Source organism: Mustela erminea, chromosome 14 (assembly GCF_009829155.1).
Source record: "Mustela erminea isolate mMusErm1 chromosome 14, mMusErm1.Pri, whole genome shotgun sequence".
NCBI lineage: Eukaryota > Metazoa > Chordata > Mammalia > Carnivora > Mustelidae > Mustela > Mustela erminea.
The window spans coordinates 42,551,751-42,566,261 of record NC_045627.1 but is presented as its reverse complement, the minus strand read 5'-3'; the positions used below and the strand labels follow the sequence as shown (position 1 = coordinate 42,566,261).

General features: G+C 46.5%; 1 protein-coding gene across 34 annotated transcripts in view; it reads left to right on the top strand.

Moving 5' to 3' along the window:
- Positions 1–14,511, top strand: part of KCNMA1 (potassium calcium-activated channel subfamily M alpha 1) — a 724,697-nt gene that overhangs the window by 504,743 nt on the left and 205,443 nt on the right. For all 34 annotated transcript variants that reach the window (XM_032312863.1, XM_032312897.1, XM_032312898.1 and 31 more), the window contains exons 10-11: positions 11,384–11,494; positions 14,064–14,169. In XM_032312863.1, the coding sequence (XP_032168754.1) occupies positions 11,384–11,494; positions 14,064–14,169 (217 nt within the window). The remainder of the gene's footprint in view (positions 1–11,383; positions 11,495–14,063; positions 14,170–14,511) is intronic.

Here is a 14,511-nt window from a genome sequence, read left to right as displayed (position 1 = left end):
TAGTAGGCTCTTAATAGTTGAGTTCTGGAGGGAGTCAAAAGTTACATGTAGATTTTTGACCACACGAGGGTCGGTGCCCCTGTTTGTTCAAAGGTCAACGGTGTTTCTTTACAAAGACTCACTTAATCTACCCTGGAGTCGACACCCTCCCCAGGAGAGCTAGCGTGAGTCCTGCCTTCATCACCATCATCCCACATGTAATTATTGTGTGCTCGCTACACACAAGCACTGGGGATAAATGTAGTCACACCCATAGAGATTTCCAAATATGCCACAGCCCTCTTGAGCTATACATTATTTGGCCACCAAAGTGGTTGGGGAGTTCAAACTCAGAGCTTACATAAGTTTGCCCTCTTGGTTCCCAGAGGTGGCCGTGTTCCTACGATAACATTTCCATCTGGACTCTTTCTGATAAGGGCTGACTCTAGCACTTGGGAATAGGATGTGGGGTTAATTCGTGTGGTGTTGCCTTGGGCCTGGTACCATACGCCTTTCCTTTCTTTTCCCCTCTACACACAGCGCGGGCAGTACTCCCTCTCCCTTCTGCACAGCTTGATGTGGTCCGTGGGGGTCTACTCCTTTGGGGGGTGTTTCCTATAGGATGCCATTCATGATTTCTAGATCACAGACATCAATCTGGTTGAAATGTCACCGAGGCTTTGCTTTTCACACAAACTTCTATCCCTTGACAAGCAAGCCGTTCAGCCCTCTCCTTGCGCGGCCCACGTGATGCGCAGGCTGAACTCCCAGCAATGTTTTCAGATTCCTCGATTTTAAAAGCCATAAATTAGCAAATCATCAACATATCACCAGGAAGGATCATCTGGTAGCCATTCTAGTCAGAAGGAAACACAGGCCCCAATAACTGATCTTCACAAAGATACGAAGAACTGTAGACAGACAGATACAGTAAATACCAAGACAAACAGATAATTCAACTTGACAGACCATCTTGGACTGATTAGACATTCTGCTTTGATTAGCATTAAACTTCTGGGGGAGGAAAAAAGAATTGAGATTGCCCTAATACTTTGGGAAAATGACCCCTTGACTACTTCTGAAATTCAGAACCGAGGGGGCAGATACCCAAAGCAAGTGTCATTAGACGCTGTGTCGTATAATGTAATATGCTAGGTATTCCCTTCTGATGCGAGGGGTCTTGGTGGGTGTGGAGGTGGGTGCTTCTCTCTTTGCATCTGCTTTGGATTCTTGCAAGCCACATCTTTAGTCCCTTTCAAACTTGAAGCTCTATTTAAAGAGACCGGGATGCATATTAAATCAATTTCCTGATAATACTAATGGAATGAGGGCTTGTCCCCCTCCCCTCCTCCACTTTCCTGCTGTCTCTCTTCCCTTCCACACACTTATCAAAATGTTCCAGCTATTGTTCTGAAAACAAGAATAGAAATGTAGGTGGGAGATGAACTGTGTACCTAGAAAAAATAAAAAGTCATATTCAAACCTAGACTTTTGCTCTTAGATAGTCTTTCTTCTATAAAAAAAAAAAAAAAAGAATTCCAAATATGACTTTGCTAATTATAATCCCTGAAGAGTCTTTCTGCTCAATCTCACGTTTGATTGGGTGAATCCTCTCTGGGTAGGTTCCAAATCTAGAGAAGAAACACCACCATGCGAGAGCGCGTTGCACTGCGTTTTCTGCCTTCCTGCTATGTCGTGCATTGTGATAGAAGTCTTTCCAGAGCTGTGCACCGTGGTTCCTAGTAGACTTGGGGTTTGTCCCACTGATGCTGCCGTCATGCACCAGGAAACTTTCAACTGTCCAAGCCCATTGTCTCTTTCTATTAAAAGAAATTTAGAGGCTGTTGCAGTGTGAGGCTTATGGAAACCTGATTCTGTGTCTCTCAGGGTTCAAACTCCCACATCTAGTGTGAGTGTTGCGAAACAATGACCTGCTCCCACTCCAGAACCATGGGGACGGCTCCAGATATGGGTACCGATTTTCAGTAAAGGCAATCTTATCTCCCCTCTGTGTGCCTTCTTAATTAGGGGACAGGGAGGACATTCAGAGACAGGTTCATGACCATCTCTGAGAGAGGTTTTGTGACCTTAACTACAGACCTCAAAGGCAAATGCCAGCTGGGCTGTAGAACAGATTTAGGAAAGTTCCCATCCCAGCATGTTTGCTCAGCTTACAAGTATGCGAGTCCCTGCTGTGCCCTAGTCACTGTGCTAAGTGCTGTGGTTAAAGGATGTGCAAGAACACATGATTATGCCTTCCTGGAGCTTACCTGAGACTTTGACCCATCGGAACCATCCAAGCTTCTAAACAGTAGCTTGATGATGTAGGAGCATCATTCCAGTGAAATGCTTTTTTGGCAGGAATCTTCTTCAGTGAAATCATGAAGGCTGCAGACATTTTAGAGGGAGTGCTTCTAACAGCAGTTGATAATTCATATTGTTAAAACGTACCCATTACCTTAGTTTGGGGCAAAGATAGCAGGGGCACTTGTGCCCCCCAAAACCTGTAGATCTAATGGTGGACCCAGTCCAGTATAGATGCAGAGTGACTTGAGAGGGTGGGGAAGTTGCTGATGCTCCCCCAAACCCCCTCTTTTTCATCCTCTACAGCGACCCCTGGTGGTGTGTTATGCCTCAGTGAGCCCTGGAACCTGTGGACTCCTCCCAATTCTTATGTGTATAACAGATGCTGGAGGCCAGCTAGAATGCTGGGTCTACTCAGGGTGGACTGGGTAGCTAGCGATGTGGGCTGACTGGGGCCACACCCTTGAGTACGACTGGGGAACAGGGCCACAATGTGTCAACTTGATTGTCTTTATGGGAAAGTAGTCCCAACAAGATTGCTCTAGGGCCATGGTGCATGATTTACCAGGGATGTTGGCAGGGAAGTGGGGTTGGCGTTTTACATCAAAGCTAACATACCTCCCCTCCACAAGGGCCAAAGAACGAACCATTTCTTTGCTCGAACTTGTTTTCCCTCTATTCTACCTTTATCCCCGAAGGGTGTGGTTCACCTTTGCCCTAGTCTTGTCTTGTCAGGGTCCCTTGTGTTCAGAAGCAGCGCCACCCAGTGGAGACAGGCAAATCTACTTTGATCTATAAGAAGAGAGCGCTGTTCAGCGCCCTGATTTCTCTGTAAGAGCAGAGCACCATCTAGGATTGGAAGAATCAGGTCAAAGCAAGACCGACTTACCTGAAAATGGCCAGAGGCCACCAAGCCTGCAGTCATGGGATGAATAAAACATGGAAGGGCAAGGGTGTTGGGGAGAGACACTGTGTTATTTGTGAGAGCCGGGCAGGTATGGAATTGCCCACTTCAGATGGCTGAATAAGTCCTCTTCCAAGAAGGAAAAGAGGAGAGAGAAAGAAACCAAACACCACCAGCCTACTGAGTCCTTGTGAAAAGTGGCTCTTCCAGTGGGGGGCTCGTTGGTTATAGGTAACAGAAATGGATTCTTGCTCACTTAAGCAAAAAAGGCATTTTCTTAGAAGGTTAGAATACCTTACAGAGGTATTCAGAGGAAAGCTGATGAGCAAAGATTTCGGAAAGGACATGTTTGAGCCAGGCAAGCAGAAATTCAGGGACAGTCATGACAGGGTTTTTCAGGCAGGAGGGATCCCACTGGGACTTAGGTCAGTCCGTGCAAGACTGAGAAGCATTGATTGGCCTAGCTCAGGCAAGGCACCTTGATTCAAGGTCCCAAGCCTGTATCTGATTAGAGAGGACTGGTTCCCCAAATTAAAAATGAGGTACCACTGACAGAAGAGAGGGTACCTGCTGGACAGGTCAGTATAACCAGTGCCTCCTACATTGCGGTTGTCAGAATTTATTGATTTATTTTTAAAAATTTATTTATTTTAGAGCGAGAGATTGAGAGACTTGGGGTGAGCAGTAGAGGGAGAGAGTCTCACGTAGACTCTGTGCTGAGCCCTGAAGCCTGATGTGGGGCTCAATCTCATGACCCCGAGATCACAACCTGAGTTGAAACCAAGAGTTAGATGCTTAACCAGCTGCGCCACCCAGGTGCCCCTCAGAATTTATTTTTAAGACTTAGACCGAAGCTCCTTTGTAGCAATAAGCTACGAAAGAGGTGTGGTCATCCCTTATGTGTGGTCTGATTGTGGAGATCTAATCGTGATGTCGGATGTGGGAGGCATAGATGCAGACTCCTCTGGTGTGGGTTAGGTCCTGACCATCTGCATATGGGAAGAGGCACATGCTTTGTGCAGAAAGTTATGGTCTGGTCAGGATATCTCCCTATTCACTGAGGGAGCTACCAGGAGTCCGTCCCATGACCTTGGGGCTCTGTTTTACAGAGGTGCCTTTGCTGCACTGTTGGGAACTATTTGCTCAGCCTTCTGCCCCTGTTTAGGGAAACAGCAAAACAGCCTGTCTCTTCCACAATAGCTCTATTGACAGCTGGATGAGATGATTACTTTATTCTCTTCCTCACTAGGAGGGAGAAGGCATTTCCTCTCTTTGTAATTAGCAAAGTACTAGCTGTGGCCCTGGGTAGGAGATTTTCTTATCTCTAAACCTCCTTGGGCTTTTCGTTTGCTGGTTTTGTTTTTTTCCATTTGTGTTAACGGGAAATGGCTACAGGCAGGGTTTGACATTGTGGCCTCGAGACACATTCCCAGTTGTTTTGTTTTTATTTTTGTCCTCCTTACGTGGACTATTCTTGTACAAGTTAGCAGAACCTGGTTAGTAGATCTGAGGTGGCAGAAGCAGCCAGTGATCTGACAGGCTCGAGATTAACCGTTAGGTTTCTTCTACACTTGTGGTGGCAGAGGGTGGCCAAGACAAGCACACTTTACCAACCAGCCTCTTGGTCAGTAGATAGTTCCAGAAAGCCCAGCAAGCTTTGGGGTTCCTGAGCCAGGTCTCAAGGTAGGGTGGAAGGGTGGGAGCCACACAGCCTGGGGCTAGCGTTTGTTGGCCAAAGGTGAACTCCCGTACGTGGAAGTCTGTTCCTGTGGAACAGGCTCTCCATACAGGAGGAAGTGGGAAGGCGGGAGGTGGATAAGCTTTCTTCCTTTCGGACAGTGGGGTCCTGCACCTCAGGGGAAAGCCTCGGTAACCGTCACCCTGAAGGACACAACCCAAACCAGGTCAGGCTGTGTAAAAAAACAGCCAGAGAAAGCACCACAGGTGACAATGGAACATCAAGGCCAGAATCTGCCAAAACCTCAGCTTGAATGAGAGCGCCTTGGAGAAATAGTTGTGTGGACACTGAATGGTTCCAATTCAACCTTGGAGGGACAACATAGAGTACTGACCACTGTGTGATTTGAGTTGTAGGGCCTCTCACCACCTGTACCCTGCTTTCTGCATGATAAAATGCTGCTGAATTGCCTTGACAAGTCCTTCTTAAAATTCATTCCCATCAAGCTGGTGGCTACCAGTGGTGGCCGGGCGGAAGGGGGGTGGGTGGAAAGAGCATGATTAGAAGTCTCAGCAGAAAGACAGAAGAGATTCTAGCATATGTATTTGATATAAATATTATAGTTTTACAGAGACATCTAGATCAATATATGCCACGTTTCATCTGCCTCTCTGACAAAGTGAGCACAATGTATTCAGGGAAAGCTGTATAGGATTTTCAATTTACTCTGTGTGATTTATTGTGACAGGATAGCTATGGGTTTTTTAAGTTCTTTATACTTGTTCCAGTAAAAATGGATATAGTATCTTTAAAAATAAACAGCCCAGAGCTGTGCATTTTACATTGTCTTCCTAGAATGAGGCTCTTGCTAAAGAGAGATCTGAGACCTCCCTGCCCCATGGGGGGACCTGATGCAGTCAGATTTGCCTCAGTCCTGCTCTTTGGCTGTTTCGAAGGGGTGGGAGTGGTGGGGAGGGTGAGCAGGGAACTGAATTAGGAAGTACTGCAGACGTCTAGACAAGATACGCTGGTAGCATGAACTAGAAGGGGCAGAGAGCTGGAACTCTGGTAGGGGGAATCCATCAGTGTCTGTGGGTACAGCCCACTCTGTCTGGGCCCTTTGTTTTGTAGTGACTGGCCCCAGTCTCCTGATTCCCAGTTCAGGCTCCTTTTAGCAACATCAGCCCTCTTTCTCTCTAGAAGGCATTAAAGTAAGGAGGTAGTGCAGCACTTGCTCTGCCCCTCATTTTGTTCTGAAACTCTGGACCTCAGTTTCCACATTAAAATAATAGTGGAGGCACTAGACTAAACATTCTGGAAGGGCCATTCTGATACTAAGATGATGTGAGTCTGTGGAGTGGGGCCCATCGCTGTCACAGTTCCCTTTTTCAAGGTTACTGGCTCTAAGCAACACTTTTAGTTCTCATTTAGCTCAACGCAACTTCAGTGGGTCTCTGGAGTCTTCATTCACTGGAGCCTTCAAGAGTTTGTGCCCCCCTGCCCCCCGGCATCCCTCTCTTATGCCTTGTGCCCTAGGTCACCTCTCCGAAGTTGTCCATTCTGAAAGGCACCAGTGGAACTGTGTTCTGAAACATGTCCCAACTCAACTGGGGCATCCTGGCTTCCCTCCACCATCTCCAGGAAAGGAAGTAGACTGATGGAGGAGAATGCCTGGGATTTCATTCTGAAGGTGGAGATGCTTAATGATGGGAGAAGCACATCCATATTCTTTTAGTGAAGATGTACCCATACCCATGAAACAAGCACTTGATAGTTTGATAAACCCTGATACGGTGGCTAATAGTCAGGTGCTATCCTTATTGTGGTTGTTACACTCAACCACTGATGCCATGTTTGCTCCATGACACATGAGGTTTCCCACACCTAATTCGGTCCAGCCCATGTTTACAGATCCCTGCCCCCAAACCAGGCGTACTTGCTTACACTGGATGACCAACTCCATTACACAAAATGCCATCTGCTACTATTCTAGCATTTCAGACACTTCTTCATGCATCGGAGAGGAATCCTTTAATCCAACCGTTAACATTAGTTTATCCCAAGAAAGATTTGTTTAGAGAACTTGACAAAATTTTAAAAACAAAGAAGTCCCATTAGATCAGAAATGGTTATTGATTTAGGTTGTTGGCCGTCTTCACAAACCACGTGACCAGGCCCTGTTGAAACCCATCATTAAGAATGCCAATAGTTTAAAGAAGTTCAAATCTAGAGCCACTTTGGGAATAGTGTTAGTTACCATCCTAGTATAACTTTCCTAAATATTCTCCATCGTAAATGGATTGTTTATCTTCAGGATCCTTGGGCTGGTGAGGCAGTCCTGGGCTGGACATAGCATATGATGTCTAAGATGGATATCTGCATCACCTTGCCATCCCTTGGTTTGCCAAATTATGTGGCTTCAGTGTAAAAGAACCTGGTTTAGAGTTTCTGCCATGGTTCAGCCTTTGTTGCCTTGAGCATGTGCAGCTAACATTGAGTGATCCTATAACAGGAGGATGTTTTAAGTGAGAATGATCTCTTTCCATACTATTTCCCAGGCTAAGCCTCTCTCCTGGCCCAGTGAGAATCCCTTCAGCCTCCCCTCCACTCTGTGATGAGGAGGACATGCTGCAGGCCCAGCCCTGCCCGCCGTCAAGGAGCAGAAGCTGAAATACTCCAGCCTCTGCTCTCTGCACCCATCACTTTCATCCCAATGAGCCTTAGGGCCAGAGACCTGGGTCACATCCTGGGCAAGTCACTTTCTTGCTGTGGGATGTCAGGCATGTGACTTAAGGAAATTGAGGTTAAGAGAGGTTATCTGCAAAGATGCAGGTTGTAGAAAGTAGGGTTGTTTGAGGATCAGATGGGATTCGAGAGGCCCTGCAGAACTTTACATCGGTTACCTACTGATTTATAGATATCACATGAATCCTACCATTTAATAATACTTCCAATAGCCATCATCTATTTAAATAAATCCTCAAGATAACCTCATGAATCAGGTACTAGCTCCAGCCCCTTCAAGACTCTATCTAACTTTATCGTTGTAAAATACAGAATTGGTACCTTGCCTAAGATCATTTAGTTATTTAGTGTCTGAACTGAGCTAACACAGGGCTATTGTAGTATGAATCTCACATAGTAGATGTCATGGAATCGGGCACAGATAATTTTGGATGAGGATCTTGTTGGCATCCTTCAAATCGTGCACTGTGAATAACCATCATTCTGCGCAAAGGCGGGCACACCCTGCTCCCAGTCTTAGAATACTTTCAATTGTATTTTCAGTCACTGGGGATACAACAAGCTATGCTTCTCTTTTCCCTGCAATAACATCCTTCCCCCAACGCTGGTTCCTAGAATTTTCAAAAGTCCTGATAATATTTCTGGAATGTAAATTTTCCCTTTTCACCATCCGTCGCTCTGTGCTCCTTCAGGGCCCCCCGTGCTCCCTCAGACACAGGCTGGTGGGAGCCGGTCTTCTAATGCAGATGCTGACTTAGAGAGGGGACTTCTCCCCATCCATCAACTCTAACTGCATTCAAACATGTTCAATATGTGGGCTTCTTGATAACTTCCACTCTATGGAAAACAAAATGGAGGGAAATGATTATTGGCACAAAGGGGGGAAGTCATAAATCTTCAAATCAGATATAGGACAGATTGGAACAATATGGGTTCTCCAAGGTTGCCATGATAATGTGCCTAATAACTCTCCTTGGGCAAAAAGGCAATCTGCTTTCAATCAATCTCGCTTTTTCTGAGCAAAAATACCAATTATGTGGAAGGAAGATTTTTTTTTTTCCTCCCTTTTTGATAAAGGCTGCTCTCCACCCCAGAAATCATGCTGTAGCTAAAAGATATATATTCTCAATTGTCTAGAATGGTATTGGACAGCTAGCCTCAAATGAGAAAAGTCAATCCTTTTTTTTTTTTTTCTCTCCTCTCCTGCCTGCATTTGTCTACTTCTTAAGAGAACTGAGAGCTAATTAAAGGCTTAAGGGATAATATTGATTGCATTGGAATATATTTTATATGTACCCAGCACATTTTCAACTAAGAGAACCCTGACTCTCTCTAAGGCTGAATAAATCAGCTGACGGGGCCTTTGATTCAAGGGTGAGAGGGTGAACTCATCTCCTTCCCTTCCACTTTTCACACATCTGTCCTAGAGATGAATGAGTTCAGAACAGGGAGAGGGAATGCTGGCAGATGTTCATTCAGTCCTTTGCGTACAGGATGGGAAGGATGAATGTTCAGGCATTTCCCCAGACCTATCATTGATTCCAGTCCAAGTGTGAATAATCACCAGGCTTCTACTGGTATAGAACTTTGAGCTTTGCTGTGCCTGGGACAGGAAGCTGGCTGGGTGGCATTAACCTCTTGGATCCCTCATCTGTTGGATGGGAATAAGGAGCTTGCCCAAGATTACACACATCCTTGGTGGCAGAGCAAGGGATCCCGTCTGGCTTATTCTCACATCCAGGTGAACGGGAGGACCTCCACCACGTATGTGTCCTGTGGAGGTGCCCATACATCGGATTCATGCTGGACTTGTTTGCAGTCATGGAAGTCTGTGGGCAGAAAACATTACAACTGTCCCCGTGCAGCCCTGGATGTCAGATCAGGACACCCTGTGTCTTGGTCACTTTCTGAACACCCCTGGCAAATTCAGAATCAGAAATCTTATGCAAAACATGCAAATCCCTTTGCGGCCTCTTTTGTCCATATAAATGCACATGTGCTACAAGAAATATTTTAAGAGATGGCAGGATAGAAATGTATGTAATCCAAGTGTTTGGTTCATGTCCCGTGTTCTGACCCCCGATGTATTTCCAGAGGGAGTTAGTCATGTGGGTGTGGGGCATTTGGAGAGGTGGCCAGGGGACCTCCTTGAACCTGGCTGGTCCTGGCTAGAAAACAAAGTGATCGTGTTGGAACATCTCTTCTGAGGCAGCCCACAGACAGTCTTTCCTTCCCAGGATGGCCTTTGCTTGCCCGGCCCCTGAGTGAGTGTGGCACCGTAACAATAACAGTCCATAATGGTGATATTATTAACTACATTGTGCATATTATTGATTTACTCTTTGTTCTGCATCATTATCCTTTCACCAATGAGTTGACTGCCTTATTCTCACATACTTAGTCAAGCACCAAATTACAGCGAAAGGGCAGGCTCTTGTAATGGCATCTAATGGAACATTGCATAAGCAATCATCACTTCCTCCCATTATGAGCTGCCTCCAGCCAATGAGCTTTCTGCCTTGTTGGAATGTGCACCGAGCAATTATGAGGTGCAGGGGGCCTAGCCGTTCTAAAATTTTTTCCCACGAAATTACGTGCTTCAGTGTTCACCCCCTGCCCGTGCCTTAGAACCTGGGCAGGGACTCAGCCTCTGTCCCTAGCAGCCCGAGAGGCACAGGGACCTGGGCTGAGCCCCTTGCTATGGTCTTCTTATTAGAAGCCAGAAGGTTGCCTCTCCACAGTCGGGCCCCAGATTTGGGTCATGGGGCTAGCCCTTGCACCAAAGGGCTTAGTCCTGATGGAGCGTCAGATACTAAATGTTACGGGCCACCGGGTAGCCAGATTGGTTCAGATTTCAGATTCATCAGATGGGTCCAGGAGCCCAAAGATGTTGGGTAGGATGACTGTCCCAGCAGTTCTGGAAGAGAGGCTCATCTCTCCAGGGGAAGCCACCATCTCTGGAAACAGAAGTCCAAACCTTGCTGGATCAAGGCAAACCATTCCTGCCTCATCCCTTTCTAGCTTCTCCCCATCTTGAAGTAGAACACTGTGGCTCTTGTGGAAGCCCTGGGCAGCCCAGGGAAGCAGCTGTCTGGGGATGCACAGCTTGTGGTGTGATCTGCGATTCCATAGGCGTCCCATCCCCATTTAGCCCTGAGTAATGCTCACTTACTGTAAAGTGTTACATGCCCCCATTGTCGGAGGAGTTATGGCGGAAAAATGCAAAATTTCCTTTTTACTGCTTATGGCCAGCAGAGCCCATAACGTGTCAAGCCGCACATTAGCTACCCTGATAAAAGTCCGCTTTCTTACACACAAAATCATCGTTTCAGCAAGATTTGTTATCTCATTACCTGATAAGCTCTATGTCATAAACCAAGACTCATTCGGTAAATCTCTCAAGAGGACGCTTTGTGGGCAGAAAGGGAAAGATATGAATCTGCAAGGGACTTGATAATGCAGCATTTAAGCACAAGCATAATGTCACTTATTGTTCAATGCATAAAACCACTTGGCCAAACGGTTGGGCTTTTAATAGGATTTTGTGCAGCATCAGGTGAGAAGCCATATGCCTTTTCTGCCAAGGAGTCTCTGAGCACCTGCCAGCACCGCTGCTTTGCCTCACGGCCCTCTGGGGATGGGAGCTGGGCTTTCACGGAGGTCTGGGGAGGAGAGCAATGCTTCCCTGCAGCTGTGCGCTTCCTCTGTCTTGCCTGGGGTGGGTGCTGGGTCAGCGCGGGGCTGGCCCCATCTAACTGGCCTCTCCTGTTCAGGCATATTGTGGTCTGCGGACACATCACTCTGGAGAGTGTTTCCAACTTCCTGAAGGACTTCCTGCACAAGGACCGGGATGATGTCAATGTGGAGATCGTCTTTCTTCACAAGTAAGGGGCCCCTGCTGTTTCGAGACCTTCCACTCAACCAGGCACCCTGAGGAGGAGTGTCTGTAGGAGTGGTGGTGCGTGCGCCATGTTGGGGGGGTTCAGTGCATAGTTTAATCGGCCATGACCCCAGATGGCCTCCTTGGAGAGGACAGTATGGAACCCATGGAAAGGGAACCAACACATTAGTTCAGTGGTGAGAATGGCATCTGCTTCTGGGGAGGCAATTCTGGCAAAGAAGAGTGAAGTTCATTATGGGTCAAACACGTCATTACTGTCCCTTCAGCTGTCTGGATCAATTCGATCCAGGTGTGTCCGCAGTCTCTGGTGTGGAATGATTAGCTGTCTAGTGTGGATTCTTTATAAGGGCAGGAGGGACAGAGTGGTCAGGCAAGACACAAACAAGAGGAAGCAGGGTATGAAGTACTAACAGCTGCAGCAACAATGGCCATTTCTAGAAACCTCAGTGTAGGACCCTGTGCTGGTCCCTGCCCGTGCATACGGTCTCTCCCTTCATCAACACGGGGAGTCAAAGTGCAGGCTGTGAACTCAGAGTATTCTATATGAATCTTGCCGAAGAGGTTATTTAACCTCCCTGGGCCCCAGTTTTCACATTCATAAGATAGGGAGATCACAGTGGTTTCATTCTACCCCGTAGGGAGAATGAAAAGAAATAATCCTTATAAAGTATACAGAGCAGAATCAGGCACACAGTAAGTGCTCAATAAATATTTGCTATTATTGTGGAAGATAACATGCATTAGGTTGATAAGCAACTTAGAAGATAGGTCTTACTATGTTTGCTGTACAGTTGAGGAAAGCAAGACCTCTCCTGCTCAGTATGGTTGGGACTTTAAGCTTCACCTGATCCCCTTTTAGGTAAAAGTTAGTCTGCCAAAGGGATAGAGAGTCTGGAGACTTAGGCATGTTAACTTGGGTGGCACCATCTTTTTTGATGGACATTGGGCCACCATAGTGCCAGCACTAACTCCAAGTTATCTAGGGATAAAGCTTATGAGTTGGTGTTGACTGCATAGCGGGCTGTAGGCCCAGGACTCAATCCTGCCCTGAGATCCCATGGAATTTGACTTCCCTATAAGCTTCTGTTCTGTGCATCTCCTTCTTTTTGACATTTGTCCATAGAATACCAAACTGACCACCATGTCTGAGTGCTAGCATTTTGCCTCTCAACACTGAATTCTCCAAGTTCTGAAAGGACCAGCCAGGCCATGAGTGCAGGAGCAGAACTCACAGATTCAGTTTGGTGCTTAGCCTGTCCTTACCAGCTGAGGGGCCTGTCCTCTGCAGAGCATTACGGGAGGTTCACGAGAAGTAGTGTGTGTAGGTTTTGTCCTCATATCAGTTGGGATTTCAAGATGAGCACGTGTGCAACAATGAGAGCTCAACATCTAACCTATATTCACTGACTGAAGTCAGTTTCATCAGGAGGCAGAATTGCACTGGGCACTTGCTTCAAGGAGAGATCAGCATTTCTTGCATGACCAGGCAGACTTCCCAAGAGGGCCCCAACCAGTAATGGGTCTCAAAGACTGGTCCAATATGCACAGGCTCGGTTTCTCTCTCACCCATGGCTTGAGACTGAATCAACAAGCCAGTGGCCAATGCTTTACTTGCTGGGATTCACCTTCATGTCCCCAGCATCTGTCAGTGCCAGCACTGTAGTAGATGGCCCAGTTAATTAACCTCTTGAAGATTTAGGTTAATAACATCCCTTCCTCCAGGGTTGTTTTGAGGTTTAAATGAGTTAATATTTGTCAAGTGCTTGGAACGGTGTCTGCCGCATAGTAAGTGCTGGAAAACATTAACAATTCCTACTAAGTACTTAATGAATGTTAGGCAAGCATGGACGAACACAGTTCTTGGAACCTAGTAGGTTTGAACCAAATATCATCTCCCCAGCGCCTAGCCTGATACCTTATAGAAAGTAGAAATCTTTCATCTCCACAGAAGTAATAAATGGATGAGTGGGTCCATCAGTGTTTTAATCCTTGTCCTCCAATGGGAATGATGTCTGGACAGTTCAGCACCGAGAATGATGAATAGTGGACACATGTGTGAATCAAGAGCAGTACTGAGAGTACATTAACTCGGTCTGTGGCTGCTCAGAGGTGACATGTTTTGATCCAGGCCCTGGGGGATGAGAAGTCCATGTGGCTGAGAACCAGAGAAGAGGCTTTGAGGGATGGAATGGCAGGAGGCTCTGCCAGGGGGCGCCTTCAGCTAATCTCTGATGTCACAGCTCCGTCTCTCTATTCATAAAGTCGGGATTCTGTTGCTAACAAAGTCGAAGACGGTTCGCCTCATAGGCCTCCGACTTTGTGAAAACTGCGAGCCTCTTTATTTTACCTTGGTAATGGTTTGGGTTTTCAGTGGGCTGGGGTTTTATTTCTCTCAAGGGTGAACCTTTTATTTCTGGGAAGGAAAGGGGCTGCTTTGAAGGTGAAAGCCTTTTCCTAGGTCTTTCTCTTTGGAAGTCAGAGAGAAAGAAGTCCATGGAAGCAGAAATACCGGAGTCTATTATATTAATGGCTGTTTCTTCTCTCCCTGCCAGCATTTCCCCTAACCTGGAGCTTGAGGCTCTGTTCAAACGACATTTTACTCAGGTGGAATTTTATCAGGGTTCAGTCCTCAATCCACATGATCTTGCAAGAGTCAAGGTAAGAAGTAAGAGGTGACTTCTGCTTTTATTCCATCTGAGAGGGGACTGACTCTGTGGTGATGGCACATGCCTCCTAGGATGGCCAAGAGTCACCTCTGCACCCCTAATGAGATAAGTCAGATGCCACCAGCCTTGACATCCCCCTTTCCCTGGTCCCAGAGTTTCATTTCCTCTGGCACTTGCTAGGCTACTTCCCTCACTTGGACTGTCATAAAATGAAAGTTATTTTGCCAGTTCTCTCAATGTCAGCACTCCTCAAGGAAGTAGACCAGTTGTACGGATTCGGTAACCTCATATACAATGTAATAATCAAGTAATTCCCATCTTAAATACTTAAGTT